Source organism: Lutzomyia longipalpis, chromosome 1 (assembly GCF_024334085.1).
Source record: "Lutzomyia longipalpis isolate SR_M1_2022 chromosome 1, ASM2433408v1".
NCBI lineage: Eukaryota > Metazoa > Arthropoda > Insecta > Diptera > Psychodidae > Lutzomyia > Lutzomyia longipalpis.
Window position 1 is genome coordinate 44,115,789 of NC_074707.1, and position 20,748 is coordinate 44,136,536.

Consider the following 20,748-nt stretch of genomic DNA (forward strand, 5'->3'; position numbering starts at 1 on the left):
AAAATGCCATAGAGATTCTCGTGGTAGTTCTCCCATATATTAAGCTTTTTTTTTAAACATTCTTGTGTGTCTGAAATGATGCGAAGTTATCGTAATAGTGATAACCCCGAAGGAACGCGAATGATTACATACTTTTCACAAGCGAACAAATCACTTCTCCAACCAGTCTCAAAATAATATTTCCATATTAAAATGAGAATACAAAAAAAATGATTTCTCCGCTTTAAGCTAATGTTGATGGTGACAGAAATAAAAATTCATGACAAATATTTTCAACAAACATCATTTGATAAGGGAAGCTTTCCATTTATTTTATGTAAAGACAAAAATAAAAGGAAAACGCAAAATGAAGAATTTGCTTAAAGAATTAAATATGATTTTGATATTTTTCAGATTAAAATTGAAGCATAAAACAGCATAAATATTATTAAATTTTTTTATATCGTATTGTCCAAAAAATATCCTAAAAATTGCAACAATTTACGCAATATTAATTAAAAATTTAAGCAGGATTTTAAGCTCAAAAGACCCAAAATCAATTTCAATTAAATTTTATTATATTCAAATTTTAATGCTTTTCAGCGAGTAGTCAAAAATTATTTACATAGTTAAAATACCACAAATATTTAGCTTATAAAAGCTTTTTGATTTAACAATTCTCCGCTGAAATTTTATATTAGCAAAGTTTATTGTTAAAAACTGATATGAAAGGCTGTATGAAGAATGAATAATTTCAATTCATCCTCAAGTCTTATCATTGACATGTACATTAATACAGTACATGGTGTATATATAATACACCATCGAATAAACAAGAAATAACTTTTAATTAATGACTGTGTTTTTTCCTCAATTTTGCATTGCAAATCGGAAAATAACACGCAATCGTGGAAAAATAAAGTAGTCTGCGAGAGATGGGAATAAAGAGGAAACCGTATACTGAATCCATTTATGAGCTTATTCTTACGTTTTTTCCCCCCAATACACATCCAAGTTTGTTTGGACTTTTGTTGAGGGTCATGGGGTCACCACATACACTGGTGTGTGCCTTGAATGTCGCCGGAGGCAAGCCACTGCTCTGGCATAAGGGGGGCACTACTAATGTGCACTCCGCAATTGAATAAGATTGTGACGTTTTAAAATTAAATTAAATATTATGTGAAATGAAAACAAACAAATTCAAATCGCTCGGAAAATATTTCACCCCGCAAATTAGGGTCGCAACCGGGGGCTTCAACTTTCAACACCCATCGGAGCCATAGGTCCCAAGTGCCATACACACAAGAGGTCTGCCACTTACTTGACACCGTGCAGTCCGATTAAGGCTCTCAATTTGTATTTTATTAATTTTATATTATCAAATCAATGTTTTACATAATCCCGCGCACTCCGCACTTTTTTCGTGGACCTTTGCTCATTTAACCCCGCATAACTCATAAGGCGCCACAAAATCTCCTATCACATGCATATATCAAGAATTCCTCACATCTGCCGCTTTGTGAATATATCTAAGCGTTCAGTGAAGAAGTCAAATAGAGCACTCATGCAAGAATATGATGTCCACTCGTGCTGCGTGTGACCCGCAGAGTAATGAGGGATGTCATTGGATTTCTCTGTGCTTAATTTTGTATCGAGTGGCTTAGAAGATCCAACCCAATTTCGTGAGATCTATAAAAAAAAGTTTTCCTTTTAATATTAAGTGAATTCATAAGGAAAAAAAACTTCTTACCTTTCTTAGGTATTCCTGCAAAGCTGGAGGTCCTTTGAGTCCCATATGAACTGAATCTGTAAGCCCAATGGCAAAGACCTTCTCCTGGAAAAACTCAGGAAACTTCTTGGCCAATTCCATCGTCACTATACCTCCGTAGCTATGAGCCACAATGGCCACAGACTGAAATTTAATTAAAAGAAAATTCAATCAAGAATTTCATGTGAATTTTAAGTTATGAGCAAATCAATTTAAATTAATTACCTTTGGATTAGAAGGCATTATGTATTTTTCCCAGACGTAAATAGCATGTTCAACGGAATCCTCGCTGTATCGAATGGATTTCCCATCGCGGTGGTTATCATTTGTGTTGGTTGATATGACTTCAAATCCCATATTTCGGGCTTTTTCAATATAAGGCAATTGTGTTCCAGCCGCAATGGAATGATTGATAATTAAACTGCAAATAGTAAAAAAAAAGAGATTTACTGAAATGATTTTTTCTTCTTTTTTGTCTGGTAATTCTCTACCTTCTTGACCACTGTCCTGCCCTAACAACTCCGCTCCCATGGATGAGAACGAGGAGTTTTTCAGCATTTAAAAATTCCTTTGAAGTTGAGTAAATGAATGTTCCCTCTCCGGCTTTTGCAGTTTCCGGTACTGGGAGTTTAACCATTCCCTTTGATTCTAATAAATCGTAAACATACTCCGTGATGACCTTTCATTTCGTAAATAAATATATTAAGAAATTAATTAATAAAACGTGAATAAATTGTGAAATATTAATATTTTTTACTTCGCCCAATTCCTCGTATCGTCTTTGGTTAGCATGGTGATCTTTGTGCACAGCAAATTCAAATCCTTTATCAGTCAGAGTCCCTTTTTCAGCATCCAACTGGCGCAATTTACCCTCTTTTGCGGGAACATACAATAAAGATAAATTCTTATTTAATTTTTAAGTTTTTAAATATTAAAATAGGAGTTTGGTTCATAACACTTAGACCCGACGATTTATTTATTTATAATTACCGTCATTGAAGCCGTAACCAAAGTCGGCAAGTGTTTTTCCATTCTTTGTGAGATTTGTTGCCTTATCGGTCATCTTGAATCGCACCGCGAGGGTATAGAGCTGCAATTGAGATAACAAATCAATAAAAATTCTCCATAAAAACACGATAAATTTTTAATTTGCAAAAGAAGCACGAACCAATAATGTTTTCTTCAAATCTGACAGTAACTTCATTTTAACCGCGCCGACCAAGTAGAAAAATATCCACAAATTCTCTGCGCATGTTGCCCCTATAACCAACTGCCTATGGAAAATGAATGAATTTCCATACTGATAATCCAATATCTGAACGAAGGAGACTGGAGTTTTGTAAAGAAAATAAATTCTTAGAGGTTCTAGAAAAAAGATCCCGTAAAGAATATCCTTCAAAATTACTCCAGATCCTTTATTTTACGTGTAGGATTCATTCACCTGGTTTAAGGGATCATAACATATCAAGGGTCGGTATAATACTCGAAAATATTTTATTACGCGAGATGTAAAAAAAACCTTATCAATTAATTTGTTTAAAATCAAGTGTTTAGGCGGTTAAAGATCATTTCCTTTTATTCAGTGCTAAGTTATTACAATCCTTAATTTTTATTTTATATTTTAGCTGTGTTTCTTTTAGACACAGCTTTTTTAATTCATTAATTTACATTTTTCTATTTTTTCAACTTTGTTTCTTTAAAGGCCTAAAAAAATTAACTAATTAAAATTCATTCCAAAGTAAAAAAAAAACAATTTATTATTGTCAAAGAAGACTTTTTACAGCTTAAATGCAATCTCTGTGGACTCCTGGCGTCTATTTGTGCTTGATATGTTAAAAAAATCTCCACAGAGAATAAAATCGTGAAACCTCCCGCGTAAAATTTGAAGATTTTATTAAAATTTAGCAGAGTTATTCTTATCTCTCTTTTGACAATGGATCATAACTTTGATTGCATTCCCAAGAGCATAACGCGAAGTCTCAAATGCCTTTGCTGTCTCAGTTATATCAAAATGATGAGTAACGAGCTTTTTCAACCCTGGAACTCTTCCCGTAGCCACAAGCTCCAAAGCAGCGGAGTAACTAATAAAATTTCAAAAGGAAATTAATCAAAAATGATCTTAAATGTTGATCATTAAATCATTGCGCGACTTACTCATTGCAGTACCGGAACACACCACGTATATCAACTTCACGTGTGCATGCATTCACCAGTGGTAATGTGACTTCAGGGCTGCCTAAGCCCACAATAACCACACACCCTCCACTCTTGGTTGCCAGCAAGGCAAGACGAGCAGTTGCCTGTGCTCCACTACAATCAATCGCCTTATCAGGCTCTGAGCCGAGCATTTCATGAATCTTGCGCACATTTTCCACCTCAGGAACATTTTTCTCAACGAGATAAGTAAAGTCCGCTCCCAATTCCTTAGCCACTGCAAGACGCTGAGGCAGTAGGTCCGTGATGACTACCTTAGACGCCCCCATTGCCTTGGCCGTTAACAGGGTCACTAAACCAATTGGTCCAGCACCCAGAATTAGTACTTCAGACCCAATGCCAACATTTCCGCGACGACATGCGTGAACTCCCACTGAGAGTGGCTCCAACAGTGCACCTTCCTCCATTGACACATGATCGGGCAATTTAAAGCAAAAATCAGCCGCATGAGCATAGAATTTTGTTAGATTCCCATGGCATGGGGGAGTTGCACAGAAGATCATATCTGTGGGAAAATTTTTTTAAAAAATGTCTCTCAAGTTCTAAATTTTATATTCTTTCGGGGGAAAGCGGGGGGGGGGCAATTTAGTAATTTAATTTAATTTTTAGGCACAAAGTTTAACGAAAAAACTAACTTTAATACAATTAATTCTCGGAAATTAAGTCTTAATATACCTATTATTTAACTTTTAATTAACAAAAAATAATATTTTATGTCGACAACTTTTTTTCATTCTTTCCATAATCTTGTTTAATTAATTTAAGGATTTAAATAAAACTATTTCTTACTATTCTCCCATTTCGACACTTTCAACAGCAAGTAACGTATTTGCTTAATAAATTCCACCTTAATACGGCATTGGCATTACTGATTGTAAAATACAAATATTATTATTTAAAAATTCAGTTTATCGCAAAAGTCACGCTTATCACGCTCTGTTGTTCATCATAATTGTGTAAGACTTTAGAATTTTTTTAACAGCCGCGCTGTAAAATTCCAATTAGAGTAATCAGGGAGTTAATACATGATATTTGCTTTCTTTTGTGGACTGTCTATAAATAAATGACTTTCATTATGTCCTGAAATTAACATTAATTTAGACCTAATTTTCTAAAGCTTCTAATGCTTTCAAATATCTCACCTAAATCCTTCAATTTGGACAGGCTTTATGAAAATTCTTTATGCGTAAAAATAACACAATCAAGTATTATATTATTTTCTTTTACACGTAAAGTAATTCAGACTAATGCTTTGTGGCCTGATTTGTAGGATAATGTGTGAATAATTATTGATTTTACCTGGGCACAAATTGTAGCGACCTTCCTTGCAAAACCGGCACTCGCGGCATGCGACTCCTGGTTCAATTGCCACTCGATCCCCAACTTTCAGGTTCTTCACATTCTTCCCCAACTTGCTGACCACTCCAGAAGCTTCATGGCCAATAATCATGGGCTGTTCTACCACAAATGGACCAATTCGTCCATCTACGAGGTAATGAACGTCCGAGCCGCAAATTCCCACACAATCCATCTCCAGCAGCACCTCTGGAGAATGACGCACAAACGTGAGTAAATTATTAATAAAAGACTATAAATTTTATTACTCACCATTATCCTTAATTGAGGGGATTGGTCTCTGCTCCAGGCGCATATCCTCAATCCCATACAGCACAGCAGTTAGATTGTCATTTGCCATTTTTTTTCACGTTCTCACAACAATGTTCACTTCAAGCTCAACAGAAAGATGATCTCACATTTAAGATCCCCACAAGACTGACTATCTCAAGAACTTGAGCCACTACCAAACCGTGCGCTATCAATGTTTATTGCGGCTCTATCTTGACTCTTTTGCTCTTCTCACATACTCTATCACTAATAGAAGACGTTTAATCTCTATTGCAGTACAAATAATTTTCCAAAATAAAAACACAATAGATAGAAGGAAAAATAAGATCGTTTTGGGATTTTCCTATGCTTATCACAAAAACACAACTTCACACACTAAAATCTCTTTTTTTTTTCGGGGGAAACTACCTCTGAACTGATTGCCCCTGAATTACACTGTGCAACATAATTTTGTCAACATCCTCGTCAAGAACATTTAACATCACCACAGCATAGATTTATATTATGCAACATCAGAGTTCACAGGACACACAAAGGGTTAACAAATAAATAAATCGAGAACTCGAAATGTTTAATTACAAAAATTCATTTCACAGAATAAGAATTCCGTCCGTTCACAGCATTTCCTCTTCTTTTACTGATGTTGTGAAGGTTAAAGGAAATTGAGGTCAAGTTCTACCTCTCGCGCACTCTCTGAGAAACAAGAAGTGGGTCACATTTCCCTATATCACGTGGCTCTAATCTGCGGAGTTTGTATCAAAAGCAATTTATGTCTCGTCCAGACCAATTTCTTGCAATTTGCTATTTATATTCTCTAAATGATTTCCTTTGTATACTATTTTTGCTGTGCTCCAGTCAATACGCAGCACGTGTACTTCCCCCTAATTGAATGTCGTCTAACCGGGTACGAACATCCGAGCGTGTGCACGAATGCGTGGTTTAGCAGTTACAATACTTTTCCACGGGATAGGCGATTTCAAGAAATAAAAACGTTCAAAATAAAGAATTTTCAACGATTGTCTTTCGTAATTTAACGCCAAATTGTGCTCAACATCCCATCTGAATCCTCTAAAAGAGGTTATTGAGGTTTTATTCTTCAAACAATTTTTTATTTAAAAACATTTTAATTTTCGGAAAGTACTCAAACTTACCAATTTTGGCGGAAAATAATCTAAAAATCCCACCCAGCATATTGTTTAACCGTAAACTTATTCTCCTGACGCCTTCTCATCACAGCATTTGCATCTCCCTTTGCCGTGCACCTTTTGCGCTCCTCACGCACCTTGTGCTTTTGCATTTCTCGCTTTTGGCGCTCCGTAATAACACTGGGAGCAATTGTGCTGGCTGTGGTGGAAAAGGATCTCATACTTCGTCGATCAGAAATTAGCTTCTCAACCATCTTCAGGCGGTACATCCGGGAATTGGGATCCAAACCCTCAAGGTCTTTATCTTCTTTATCTGCCGTTGTTTCTGGAATTTTTGGAAGTTCTGATGTTGTGGAAGTTGACTCTATGATTTCGGGAATTTCTCCTGGTGCATCCTCAAAGATATCTTCCTCATCTGATGCATGTTGCAGTGAAAAGCTGGCTAGATGTGATGACACTGAAGCTATGTACTTTTCAATGTGACTCTGTGCAGATTGATCCTTGACTTTTTGCTCACTAAATTGCACTTCTTCCTCCAAATGTTGCTTCAAGTTATCCAGCTCTTCCTTTGTGTATTTTATATCATTACTTCTTTCATTATCATCATCATCGGAAACTCCTGCGCATTCTTCTTCATCATCATCTGCTTCATCTTCTTCCTCTCCTTCTTCACTCTCCATTCCGTATTCTTGCAAGAGATCCTTCTCCATTTGGACGGTGAATCCATACCCACTGCAATTAATCTCAACATCCATATTCTCTTCTCGCAACAAATCCTCAAATTTTGGGAAATCCTCGCTTTCGTAGTCAAATCTACGCTTAAACAGTTCCTGTACACCCTTAACATCTCTCTCAAAGAAATATTTTGCATTTGGATGTGATGTGGAGACCATTTGGGGAAAATCAATGAGAATAGGCTTCCCTTCATCTGTTACCATGATGTTGAATTCATTGAAATCTCCATGAATGACTCCACAATTCCCTAGGGATACAATGAGCTCCATTAAATCATCGTAGAGAGCCTCAACATTCTCCACTTCTCTCACATTTATCCTGCAATAAGAATATCAAAGTTTATTGCAAAATTTAAACAGGTTAATCATTAATTAAAAGCCTTACATGGGATATCCATTCACAAGCTCCATAACGATGCAATGCCTGTTGAAATCAATTGGCTTAGGAACTGGGAATCCACGATCATGAAGGGCTTTCATGTAAGCAAATTCTCTGGTCGCAGAAATCCGGGAAAGGTAGAGCCATGATGCCTTATTGCGACGTCCATGGTAGTCACGCTTCTCCTTTACATTCCGGAAGCACACACGTCCCAATCGATGAAGCTTCAAGCACAGAGGTTGCCCTTCAGGATCTGCCACGGTGTAGATGTTTGACTCCTTCCCAACACCAATTTGATTACCAAAAGAAGCAACAGAGCCTCGCAATGTCAGTGCTTTGAGTGCCAAGTAATCATAGCCCATGTTTGTCAAACGATAGCCATCATCTGTAGGGATACAATGAGATTTAAAAACTTTGAATTTTGTACTGAAATTTCAAGATTTCAAGCGAATTTCAAGGGTTTCTTGGTCGCTGAATAAGGCCCAATGTCTGGAGAATTCAGAGAATTCCCGGAAACCTACATTGCTTTCCTCGCTCGTACTGAAGCAACTTATTCTTGCACATGTCCCTCAAGAGTTTATTGACTCCTCCGGCTTTAACATTGGCAATAGATGCTGCCAGTGGTCCAGGTACCAATTCATGATTCTTCATTCCCATCTCAATCTACAAATTGAAAGAATTAACAAAATATTGGATTTTGTTGTTTAATTTTTAGGTTATTTTTTCCACTAAATCCTTTTTGTTTACTTACAGCAGTGAGAATCCTGAAATCTTCCTTCGTCATGTACTTCAGCTTATGCACGTTTAACTTTCCCATGATTAATTATTAGAATTAGCACAAATTCTGATCATAAAAACAAAAACAAACCAGCATGGATTTTAGATTATGCCCCAATAAAGAAAACGTCTTATTTTGATGGACATGAGCATGGGCACGGCATGTCCAAAGATATTTCATAGGACGTTCCATTGGACATGTTCAATCAAAGTAAACAATGACGTCATTATCGTCTTTATTAGTCTTTTTTATGAAAATACTTTAAAAAAAATTAATTTTTTAATGATTTATTTCTGTTCTATTTCTACATAATAAATGTACGAGAATAAACAACAGATTCTCTGCAATTTTGATTGTATTCAAAAATGGTATTGCAAAAATTGTAAAATTTCAAATTCTTTTTTATGTAATATCCATATTGACTAGCACTGTTGTAATTTATCCATCGAAGTTTTTTTTCAACGTTTTGAGGCACTCTTCAAATGAAAACTCCATTAAGCAACATAACAGAAGATTTTTTTTTTTTGTAAATTTACTTCATTGTTACTGTTAATTAACATTCTAATTTAATAATCTTAATCACTACTGTTAGCACTCTTATGTAAAAAATAATCAATATAAATTGTATAGATTCTATTTTCATTTTTTTTTATCAAGCAAAAAATATCTTTCTTCCTGCTACATAATTTGTTCGTTAGTTAGTACATAACTACTACAGGGTAGAATGGCCTAAATCCAATCCTTTTCAATCGATTTTGATCAATTTTATAAAGAATAAAGTATTAATTAAATAATATAAAGAAATACTTTTTGTACAAAAAAGAAGAAAATTTAATTTTCATTACTCATATTCAACTCAATAAAGTTTCAGATCACGACAATATTCCCCATTTAAACTGAAAAACGATTGCTTACCAATTGAATTCAGAAAGAAAATATTTTTTTTAGATAGGTAAACGATAAACTTATCAATTTCTTATTCCGTATTTAGACCATTCATCCCTACAATATTAATAATTTGTAGTTCACGAATAGGCACATATTGTGCAATATCTTGTGCAAATTAAGGTTTAATGTTTAGCCTAGAGAACTCCTAGATAGACCTCAAAATGAGTTAAAGAAAGAATACGACGTAGAGTTGAGATTTTTTGACTTTTTCTTAATAATTGGCTGTAGGAGGAGCGGTCGGATTAAATGCATAAGTTGGGTATCTTGGAGCAAAATTATCGCCCATGAATCTCGTGTACTGGGTGTCCTCCTTGTTAGCGATACTTGGAGATTTGTAGGAGCTTTCAGCAAATGTTGGAGGGGCTATACAAAAAAAATTCTCAAGTTTAATCAATTTAAAATAAAATTTAATACGAGGAACTTACGAATATTCGGGTAGAGCTGATGGCCACCTGAGTCAGTGATTGACCATCCGAGAGCACCACCAGTCTCTGGCGGACTAGCTGGACTCACAGGCTGAGTTGGGAGCATAGACGGATCTTGTGGTGGCTCATCGGAATACGGAGCCGGAGGCTTGAAATCTGCCAGTGGTACAGTTCCCAGAGTAATGGGAATCTTTCCCTCGAGATTTCTATGCGCTCCCGCCACCTCAACGACAATCTTGAGGTCGTAGTCCACATCAATGATGCCACAATTGACCAAATTCGACGGCGGAAGTGGTGGAATTTCCAACTTGAATGTCCATGTATTGGAACCACCGGGTTCCACGGCTCCCCCTGACACCTCCGAAATGTTCACTTTGTCCTTCTTAGTCTCCCGACGTGGTTGATGCGTGTGGAATGATATTATCTTGCGCATGTGAATTTTAATACCAGTCACACGAACATTACTCGCATTGTCGCACTCAGCTGTGATCGGGATCACCTGACCAGACACATACCCCGTCACGGGAACAATGGCAATCGCGGAGAGAGGTCCTGAGCGGCAGCAAAGACAACAGAAAGATTTCTCCAAGTCCAACTTAAATTGTTCCTTAACGCGTGGATTGAGATTCAAATCCACCGGGGAGATCACAGTAAAGGCCATCTTGCTGTCCTGATCAAACTTCCAGGGACGATCGAGAGTAACTTTCACGGTGTAGCGCACATGACCCCATTCTCCCTCAAAGGATGATGGAAGAGTTGGTGGAAGAGCACAAGTAAATGGGTAAGTGTGGGTACCGGCATTTAATTCGATCTCACCACCTGAAAGAAAGAAAATTAAGTAATGTTTTAATTAATTTGGTAATTTTTTACTTTAATGTTAAAATAGTTTTAAAAAACGTTTAAGAAAAAATTAAAAATCGTTACAATTCAATTTAGGAAAATTCGTGGCGTTAACAAAAACATTGGCCATATTTTTTTCAATCAAAGTGAAAAGCGACGCTCAAAACAATAAGGAAGTTTTTCTTCAATTTCTTAGTGTTTATTGTGAGTTATTCAATTTAATTAAAGTTAAGAAGTGTACCAAAGATGTTCATGTTCTCTAAATAAATGAATCTTCAAATATTCTCTTAAAGGAGTAGTAAAGTGGTTAGACTCAAATTGTGTTTTTAAGAGGTTAAGGACGTCCGGATGAATCCACAAAGTTTTTGTTTTTGTGACTCATTTCGCCCCTTTCGCAGAATTAAAAGGTAAGAAATTATCCTATATTTTGTTTAAAATCAAGAAAAAGAAGAGTTGTGAAGAGAATGCAAAAGAGAACGGAACAGAACGAAAAAGGAAGAAATAAAGGATATTTTTAAAGACCCAGACACCTGGCTAAATGTTTTTCACGTTTAACCCGTCTACCCTTTACTACCTACCCTCAATCTTTTATTAATCCTTTAATTTCATGATTCCTGATTCATAAATCTCTTCACGAATATCCCGAGATTTATTCAAGGATATCCCACAGCCTTCTAAGAATGAGTTCCGGGAATGCTCATTTAGCATAGGGTCACACAAGGGCTGCTAATCTTTCTGTTCAATTTATGTAATTTCATAAAATTTACTCTGATCCGAGAGAATAAATTAAACCGTTAACAACCACGAAAATTTACATTCCAGATAGGTAATAATTTAGAATTAATTAGATTTTGGTTTCCTCTTCACGAAAAATTCAGACTTTTTTAGGTTCTTGGTTAATTACTTAATTAAATATTAAAAAAAAAAGTTAGGCAATGTACCAGAAAACAAGAGCAAATTGAATAAGGTCAAATGATCTTACTGTTCTTTCCACCGAGGAGGTAGTATTGAATCTGGAAGTACTCTTCATGCCCACTGAGATGAGTAATCTCTTCAGTTTCCTTCCCTTCACTATCCTGGCGCTTTTCACGTTCTTCCCAAGATGTATTCGCTTCTCCGAGGAAGCGAATTAGAATACCTATTGAAAAAAAAATAATTAGAGAAATAAAATATGATTTATAAAAAAAATCTCATCTGAAAAGATTTATTGAAATGATGATGGAAACGCGACAATCAAACAGATAAGATGCATTCCGTTTCATTGTCTGAGAATTTTTTGTCTCATAATAATAGCAGCTTGAATGTATTTTTAAATCAGCGACACATCACCGGTACGATGATGTCTCCTACTCACCGCGAACTTTCTTGGGAGAGTCAAAAGTAAACTCCACTTTGCCATTAATTGTTTGACCAGCATAGTACGTATTCCACGGGTTATCGAGAACAATTTGGCATCCCTTGAGACCCATTTCTATTCACAGCAATTAACCAAGAAATAAATTACTAAAATAGTTAGGGGAAATAAAATGGATTAAAGAGAAATCCAACTTTTTTTCGTGAGAAAAACTTAGAAGGAGTTCTGAGTTAGAACACCATCGGAACAACCAATCTGACGTCGACACACCCAATCATAAATGAACATCAAATTCTACATAACCTCCACACTTTTATTTAAGGTTAATCCGAATTTTCTTGATGTTCTCTGTGCTTCTGGAGACCTAAGTTGATTCATTTTCCCTTGGCGACAATTTGATTGAAAAAAAAATGTTATCAAAGTTTAACTTTTAACAACTATTCGCTAATTAGTCGTTTTATTAAAAATGTTAAAAAAAAAAGATGGCCGCAGGTAAGTAGCATTATAAATATGAAATGCAACCGTTAATCTTAATTATTGCACCTTTTATTTATTTATCTTGCTAAATACAAAAATTAAATCATATTTAAAACTCTTCAACTCCCAAATTGGTCTATTTTGGGGATTTTGGGAAATCAGGAAGGTCAGGAAGTGTCAAGGGTTCAATTGCCTTATTCTCAATCGCATTTCCACCTTTAGGATAGTCATGAGGTTGTAACTGAGGTACAGCAGCTTGTACACTGTGATTATGGTTTGGTGGAACATCCGCCGGATTTATGATGAATCCTATTGGTTTGTTCTCATCTTGCACTCCTGTTTTTGGCCAGTTGTTGCAGTTGTAGACAGGATAGCGAGGTGCATACTTTGTGCACGACATGACTGTTTTCTCATCATCTTCATCGTCTTTTACCTGGACTGTCCCAAAAATGCATTCCTCATAAGATGGAGGAGCTAAGGAAACAAATTAAAATATTTATCAATTCTTTTCTATTCAAAAATTAAAATTAATATCTTACGTAAGTTTTGATCAGATGAAGGATGAGATATTGGATTTAGGATCGGTTCCATCTGAATTGGTGGTTGTATACCCTGTGTTCCTGGTACAACATTATACACATTATCCCTCAATGGAACAGTACCAAGGGTTATTGGGATCTTCACAACTGGGTTCAAATGTGCTCCAGACACTTTTGCTTCGATCTTCACTTCATAGGATATAGTTATTATTCGGCACAGGCTTACACTTGTTGGTGGAAGAGGAGGGATCTGAAGATGCTGTTCGAATTTTCCACTTTGCTTCTTCTTCATTCCCGATATCCTTCCTTCGGATATTGTAAGGGTCTCTTCTTTGGTTTTCGTCCTTGGTGTTTGACTAGTATAGCGTATTAGCTTCTTTAGAGAAAATCTAATTTCCTCAACTTTTACCGTACTTGCATTGGCGATTTCAGCATGAACACTAATCATTTGGCCAGGAACATATCCAGATTGAGAGGTGTGGGCAATTATAGATATTGGACCAGTTTTGCATGGGCCACAGCAGAAACTTCTTTCCATACTCACCTGGCATGGGAGCTAAAAAAAAAATTATAAAATGAAGATAAGATAATTCTTAAATCTAGCAAAGACTGCTTTCTCAGGCTTCTTAGGGGACTCACCCTTAGAACTGGTGATTCGAAATTCAAATCAAACTGCTTTAGAACTGTAAATGCTACTTTGAATTTCTGATCAAACTTCCATGGCCTCTCGAGGGCTACAATGACGTAGTATCTTATGTATCCTTTTGATCCTTCAAAAGATGTTGGTAGTTGGTGTGGGAGATCGCACGTAAAGCGATAGGAATGCATACCAGGCGCCAATTCTATTGTACTTCCTGAGCAGAAAGGGGAAAAACACAATCAGTAATTAAGAGAGCTTACACTATCAACAGACCACAAATTGCAAAGTATGCTAGATAACATATTTTTGTGTGATAAAATTAAATTACTTCACACTCACCATCTTGCGATCGCCCCACCAAGTCCGTTAAGGATGCTAAGTAGTCTTCTCTTCCGTGGTATACAGTTGTCCTTGTTTGCCCTCTTGTACCATGGGAATCACTTTCAGTCCAACGACACTTTGCATAGCCAACAATCCTCAGGGTTACAGCTATACGATCAAATCATGTAATTGTTATCCTTAGAAATCCACATTTAGAAAATAAATTAATTCACAAACTTACCTCTAACTTTCTTAATCTTAAATATATTTAATTCAACTTGTCCCGAAATTGTTTGTCCTGCCAAGTAAACCCCATATGGGTTCCTATCGAATTTTATTTCACACTGCGCCATGGTTCACGCTAGACTGATTCGTTGTGCGAGTGCCACAAAAATGGCAAAATTCCATCAATTTGTGACGCAGGTGTGTATTGCAAAAGCGTCACTTTTGATTAGATTAGATAAAAATTTCTCAATGCAATAAATCAGCAAATAAAAGGTAAAGGTACCATAAAAAATAGAAATTAGTATTTCATAAAGGTGATTATTTTTACATTTTTTTTTCAATGATAAGAGGTGATATCTCAGCAAAACAATTGCGTACAGAGCATAGAAAGTTCATAAAATTCAGTTATTATTGTAAGTTGAAACACTTCCATAAACCGATTCGTAAGATGGCGGCGCTAAAAATGAGAAGAAAGATAAGAATTTAAGGATCCTTATTAAAGTTTATTGCAACGGAAACTTACGAGCATCATCAATATCCGATGAAGCTTGCTCTTCGTGGAGAAGAAGAGGTTGAGATTGACTAGATGGGGAGACATCGGTTGCAAATGGAATAGTTCCAATAATAATGGGAATTGCGACACTTGGATTCGCTGTGAGTCCTGGTACAACGGCTACAACCCTTGCTTCATAGGCGATGTTGAGGACATTGCAAAAATGCAGCGTGGTTGGTGTAGTTTCAGGGATCTCAAGACGTTCCATAAACGAAATTTGTTCATTTTCAATTAGACAATCCACAAACTTTTCCTTTACCGTTGTAACTTCCTCCTTTTCCGCCTTCATTGGATATGTACATTTGTATGTAATGATCTTACGTATGGAGAATGCAATCTTGTTAATGCTATAGGAACTGTTGTTGGCTACAACAGCCTCAATTGGAATGACACCACCAGATACATATCCAGTCTTCAGGACATTCACTGTAATTGATAAAATTCCACGAGTTGCATAGGATAGGACAAATTGCTTTTTATATTCTATTTGAGCTGGAAGACTTAGTGAGAGGTCGCGGTTTAGATCGAGAGTACGACAAACTGGGAAGGGTTTCTTGAATATCTTATCGAACTTCCAGGGCCTCTCTAGGACAACATCTACGGCATATCGAATGTAGCCGTGTGTACCCTCAAAGGATGATGGCAGCCACATTGGGAGAGTGAACTTGAAGGAATAAACATTAACACCTGCTGGTAATTCAAAAGATGATCCACTTGCTGCGTTGTAGGCGCATGTGCAGCAATTTATGTACTCCTCATTGCCGGAATGTTCAACAGTTTCTATTTTATCGGTTATCGCAGTGTAGGATGTCCAACTTACACGACCACTTCCCGTAACATAGATACATATAGCTGAAAGAATGGTTCTCATAAATCCTCATTTCAACCTTGAAATTGATTCATCATGATCACACATTTTTTTAAAATAAATCATTACCCCTAAGCCGCTGGGGTCGCCCCATAGTTAGTCGTACATTTCCCGCCAGTAGTTGACCTGAATAGTAGACGGTGGTTGGGGTAGTTGGTGTAAATTCCACTTCAATATTAATCGGCATTCGGTTGCTTTCGCACCACGATCTGCGATAGCGTCAAGATGATTGCAGAAAGATCACTCCCGCAGCGACGTTATATTTAGGGAACAATGAATTTTCTCTATACCTACAGCAACAAATTCACTTTCAATAATTTAACAACAAAGAACCAATCTAAATCAATTCACTTAGACACCCTATAATTCTCAGTGACCTTCGCGGAATGCAGAAGAAAATTCATTGAGAAAATTTGGGATTTGAAGTCAATGTGACTTTTCGCAGCAAAAATATCGAACTGACTTGTATTTCGTCACTGAGGAAATATACAAGAGAATGAAGATGATCACCTAAGCCAGACGAAAAGTCCATTTCATGTAAAATGTCATAGCATTTGTATATAAAATCCGCCATATGCCTGCGTATGTGTGCATCTATTTTGGTTTATTGGCGGGAATAAGGAATTTCTTGTTTATACACCACTTTGCATAAGATATCCCATATTTATTCAATCAAGGTATACGCACCAAAACATCCATCCCACGCGTTTTTCTTTTATAACTTCTCATTTGAAGAAAAATTGAGAGTAGAATATTAAATTTTTCAAAATTTATCCTAGACCTCTAAAACCTATAATCGTATATGATTTGTGAAGGGAATAAATTGGTAAAGCATAAAGTGGTTAAACATATTTTTGCAAGAATGTCGGAATGCTGTTTTTAACGTTTCTTACATCATTAGTTCTAAAATCGTCTGTTTTAATCCTTTCCTTACTCTTAAGATCTTCGGATCGTAAGACCTATGAAGGACTACGAATGAGAAAGATGGTAAATTTACTCAAGCTAATCCCAGGCAAGGGTAATATTTTTTTTATTTGTCTTTTTTGTATTTTATTTTATAAAGCACAAACAGTACAAAATAGCTTTCACAAGTATACAGGCACAATATTGAGTTTAATGCTAAAGAGTATTCTTCCTCGTATCCTTAGTAAAATTCGTAAAATCTAAATATTCCTGAGATATTTTATACCTAAAAATCTACTTTTTGTCTGCGTCATTTGTTGTCTTCCAACCGTAAACGACTTCGGAATACGATGGAGGTGGAGCTGAAAAGAGAATTTAAATTTAAAATAAATAAATAAATTAGAATTACAGTCAAATTTTAAACCTTTTTTGCATATCAAACAATTTGTTTTTAAAAAGATTATTTATCCAAACAAATGCTTATATACAGGGTGTTAGTAAAGAAGGAGATAATGCTTATAAGAGATTAAAATAAATTCATCTCAATTTTCTCACCTGCTTCATCTAAAACTGGCGCGGTTGGAGACTTTACTGCACTGGGATATGGGGTTTGTGTCGGGATTGAACCAGGTGGCAAAGGTGGCATAATTGGCATACTATCAACGGGCATTACTGGGGGCATTGGAGCAAGTGGGGCATGTGGAGTTGGTTGTTGATTTGAAGCTGCATTACTTTGGGCCATGGGGATTGAACCAATAGTTACAGGAATATAGAGACGAGCAGTATTGTGGCAACCAGACACATAGACAGCTACCTCAACGACGTATGAAACGGTTATTATGTCGGAACGATCGCATGTTACTAGAGTATCTGGCACTTCGAGACTTGCATCGAGTTCAATAACGCGATCTTTTGATTTTGACATTAAATCAAATCTCTTGTAGACTACTTTGGAGGTTTCAGATTTTTCCTTCCTGCTTGGAGTAGTACTCTTGAATCCTATAAAAAATGATATCAAGAAAGTCAATTAATATAGAGTATTTATAGACAAAGCAGCATAGTCTTTTAAAAAAAAATCTTACTGGTGGTTCTGACCAATTTCGTCTGGAGTCCTTCCATTTCCACATGACTGAGATTTGAGATGTGAACGGAAATCTTAAGTTTTTCATGCTTTACAAATCCCGTCTTTGGAAGTGTAACCGTAATGACGGCTGGTGAAGTGGAACATTTCCATGTGCAATAGTTCTTCACTTTCTCATTCTCAACAGCAATGTTCCAGATTGGATTGCTATTGAGGTCCACCCTGGTTACCACATTGAAAGTTTTTTCGAAAGTATTGTCGAGACTCCAGGGAATATCAAATTTTACTTTGGCATTGTAGTCAATCCGCCCATTGCTACCAAACATAGAGCCAGGGAGCTCAGGGGGCAAGAAGCATTTGAAATCAAAAGAATGATTGCCTGGTTGCAAACTAATGTTTGGTCCATCCACTTGCCCATACAGTATTGTTCGACTGTTCAAATATTGCTCGTGCGAGGAATACGTAATCCAGCGAGTCTTACTCTCCCCATTCTCAGTATAGGATTCTGACTCTGACCATTCAACTTTACCACTTCCTTTTATTACCAGAGATATATCTGTGAATAAATATTGATAAATAGCAGAAATGTGAATGAGAATACGAATATATAGGTAGACCTTTCAATAAAATATAATTATTTTACTTACTCCGAATAGTAATGGAATTGGAATTAGTAATTTCCACACGACCTGTAACTTCTTCCCCAGCGATGTATGTATATTTGTCCAAAATAATAGTACAATTAACCATGATGTGTTTAAATAAATAATATTTAATTTAAAAATCTCAAAAAATAATTTATGCACAGAAATCAATTTTCACAGAGTTGCTAAAAAGAAGAATTTCAGCCAATTCTTTTTTTTTATTAATCACTGAGAACGTCAAGGTTAGCCAAAAAAAGGCTGTACTCCAAAAAAAGCAGAAACACTCGAGTCGGCGTCAAAAAAATACCACAATTATTGAACAACAAAAAAAATGTTCTCTAAAACTTGCTTTTCATAGTGAAGAGCTGAAAACTATTGAATTACATGAGAGAGCGGCAAAACCCTACGAGAGCTTCCACTAATACATACTAAACTTGGCACTATGTTATTCCAATCACACTGATGAGTTTCAATTTCTTGCAATAAGAAAAAGATTTTTTGCTGAATAACTTAAACGTTATCTAGTTTTGCACTCTTATAAAAAAATAACTTAAATAAAATATAAAATAGATAACCGCTTATATAAATAAAAGTAAGGAAATATGCGCGATAAGCAAACAACTTTGCCGATTAACTTTTTGTGTATACTGTTAAGGTCCGCCTCCAATAGCTTAGGAACGTTTCAAGCAGCGCCCTCGCCATTCATTAATGCCTATTGTGGTGGATTCCAAAAGTTTAGTATAACTCACTACTACTAGTTTACCCGAGCCCCCGGGCAAACGAGAGCAAATATCAGGGATATATTTTGCTATCAAATTTTAAAAATTGTTAAACTGATTTTTAAAAAATCTCATTTTAATTATTATGGGCCAGAATCATAAAAAAATATCTGTGAAAAAAAATTTTCAAGAATTTTCTTAAATAAGATCCAGTTATTCTCGTCCAGTATGACTACTTAGACTCCTTAGTTATACTTATCCTAGATTCTCATTCAAAAATTTATATTTAAAATAAAGGATGAACTAATTACGTTAAATAAAAATAAATAATTCCTTAGCTTTTCTAATGATTTTTTTATCCAAGATTTTTAATTAAAATTGTGAAAACTGTGTTTTTTTCTTATAATCTGAAATCTCGGAACTTGCTTAGGGTTAAACAAAAACCTTGCCAGGATATCCGTAAAAAAACAAAATATTTTTCTTTCGGGATCTTAATACCTCGAAAACAATTGACACCCCCGAGAAAGAATTACAAAGATAAATAATATTTGTCGAAAATTTTATATTTCATGGTTCTTAAATGACTTTGTTACCAGTCAAACTACTGAAGTGTTCATCAATTTAAACAATTTTTATTTTTTATTTTTTCTTAAACCTTTAAGATGATACAAAAAAGATAAGGATATCATACATGTTAAAGGATATATTACGGATATATAGTAACTACCTTTAATCATTTAAAAACTTATTAAGATTAGAACTTAGAAAACTACCCCATTCACCCCCATTGATGGTTCACAGTCTTCCAGTTAATTTTTAAAGAAAATCTCTAAATTATTTCTCACACCAAGTTTGAACCCCATTTGGAAATTTTGAATTATAGAAGGTGTACACAAGAGCCGTATTTGAGAAATATACACACCTAAAAAGGTTACTGGCAATAACGATAAGGCTTTGGCATTCATCAGGTTTCTAAAAAAATCATTGATATTTATTTATGTCATTACATTGTGTTCAAAAGGTTCCCATATGTATACATGCTGATTTTATCGCAAACAATATATTTGGGGGTCTGGATGGGTAGAAAAAAAATTTCCTAAGGCTTTTTATGATATATATAGGTATGTCTACCTATATATTTTGAAAATGACGACTTTTTACTTGTGGGGGTAGCCTTCTTTGAATTCAGCCATACTTGGCTATGTAAGTCCCTACCCATATTTGCGTCATTCACAACCTCATTCACGATTGAGTAGTCAGAGCATAAATCAAACAAGCTGGTGGGCTGCCGATTCTGGGATTCAATTCAATCCCAAATATATTGGGTACAACCCCTTTATATCCAAAAAACCCGAAAGAAAGCTCGAAGATAGCGCGAGTAGGTGAAATGAGTGGGGGGTGGAAAAGTAGTGGTAGTGCAGAAACGGTAGGACTATGGGTATGAATGAATGTACGCAAGGTCGAATCATGCCGAAATTTTCTGTGGTATACAATTGCTTCTGTTGCAGCTTGGGCGTGGGCTGTCGCATGCGCACCCGAAATCCTAGCGCTATGTCGCGAACAAGCATCGATTATACAGGGACATTTG

The 20,748-nt window shown here is 35.8% G+C and overlaps 6 protein-coding genes across 6 annotated transcripts; all 6 read right to left on the bottom strand.

The window, feature by feature from the left end:
* Positions 1 to 1,319: 1,319 nt before the first annotated feature.
* Positions 1,320 to 3,001, bottom strand: LOC129787624 (FAM172 family protein homolog CG10038). Its single transcript, XM_055823347.1, has 7 exons — positions 2,916 to 3,001; positions 2,738 to 2,837; positions 2,505 to 2,620; positions 2,239 to 2,426; positions 1,973 to 2,168; positions 1,730 to 1,891; positions 1,320 to 1,668 (listed from the first exon to the last, which is right to left on the bottom strand). The coding sequence occupies exons 1-7, from the start codon at positions 2,949 to 2,951 to the stop codon at positions 1,483 to 1,485; spliced, it is 984 nt and encodes a 327-aa protein (XP_055679322.1). The 5' UTR covers positions 2,952 to 3,001; the 3' UTR covers positions 1,320 to 1,482.
* Positions 3,002 to 3,486: 485 nt separating this feature from the next.
* On the bottom strand, positions 3,487 to 6,508 carry LOC129787611 (sorbitol dehydrogenase-like). The gene is made up of 4 exons (XM_055823333.1): positions 5,570 to 6,508; positions 5,261 to 5,506; positions 3,902 to 4,466; positions 3,487 to 3,828 (listed from the first exon to the last, which is right to left on the bottom strand). The coding sequence occupies exons 1-4, from the start codon at positions 5,655 to 5,657 to the stop codon at positions 3,642 to 3,644; spliced, it is 1,086 nt and encodes a 361-aa protein (XP_055679308.1). The 5' UTR covers positions 5,658 to 6,508; the 3' UTR covers positions 3,487 to 3,641.
* A 166-nt stretch (positions 6,509 to 6,674) lies between these two features.
* Positions 6,675 to 12,466, bottom strand: LOC129792912 (serine/threonine-protein kinase RIO2). Its single transcript, XM_055832367.1, has 8 exons — positions 12,191 to 12,466; positions 11,819 to 11,974; positions 9,997 to 10,815; positions 9,786 to 9,934; positions 8,597 to 8,668; positions 8,367 to 8,508; positions 7,852 to 8,230; positions 6,675 to 7,785 (listed from the first exon to the last, which is right to left on the bottom strand). Exons 1-8 carry the CDS (start codon positions 12,303 to 12,305, stop codon positions 6,759 to 6,761), a joined length of 2,859 nt encoding a protein of 952 aa, XP_055688342.1. The 5' UTR covers positions 12,306 to 12,466; the 3' UTR covers positions 6,675 to 6,758.
* A 248-nt stretch (positions 12,467 to 12,714) lies between these two features.
* Positions 12,715 to 14,546, bottom strand: LOC129787582 (arrestin domain-containing protein 3-like). Its single transcript, XM_055823294.1, has 5 exons — positions 14,409 to 14,546; positions 14,186 to 14,335; positions 13,846 to 14,060; positions 13,207 to 13,762; positions 12,715 to 13,141 (listed from the first exon to the last, which is right to left on the bottom strand). The coding sequence occupies exons 1-5, from the start codon at positions 14,518 to 14,520 to the stop codon at positions 12,804 to 12,806; spliced, it is 1,371 nt and encodes a 456-aa protein (XP_055679269.1). The 5' UTR covers positions 14,521 to 14,546; the 3' UTR covers positions 12,715 to 12,803.
* LOC129787615 (arrestin domain-containing protein 2-like) lies at positions 14,541 to 16,256 on the bottom strand. The gene is made up of 3 exons (XM_055823338.1): positions 15,883 to 16,256; positions 14,916 to 15,797; positions 14,541 to 14,849 (listed from the first exon to the last, which is right to left on the bottom strand). The coding sequence occupies exons 1-3, from the start codon at positions 15,998 to 16,000 to the stop codon at positions 14,794 to 14,796; spliced, it is 1,056 nt and encodes a 351-aa protein (XP_055679313.1). The 5' UTR covers positions 16,001 to 16,256; the 3' UTR covers positions 14,541 to 14,793.
* A 571-nt stretch (positions 16,257 to 16,827) lies between these two features.
* LOC129787606 (arrestin domain-containing protein 3-like) lies at positions 16,828 to 19,114 on the bottom strand. Its single transcript, XM_055823327.1, has 4 exons — positions 18,445 to 19,114; positions 17,799 to 18,353; positions 17,272 to 17,715; positions 16,828 to 17,078 (listed from the first exon to the last, which is right to left on the bottom strand). Exons 1-4 carry the CDS (start codon positions 18,545 to 18,547, stop codon positions 17,011 to 17,013), a joined length of 1,170 nt encoding a protein of 389 aa, XP_055679302.1. The 5' UTR covers positions 18,548 to 19,114; the 3' UTR covers positions 16,828 to 17,010.
* Positions 19,115 to 20,748: the final 1,634 nt, after the last annotated feature.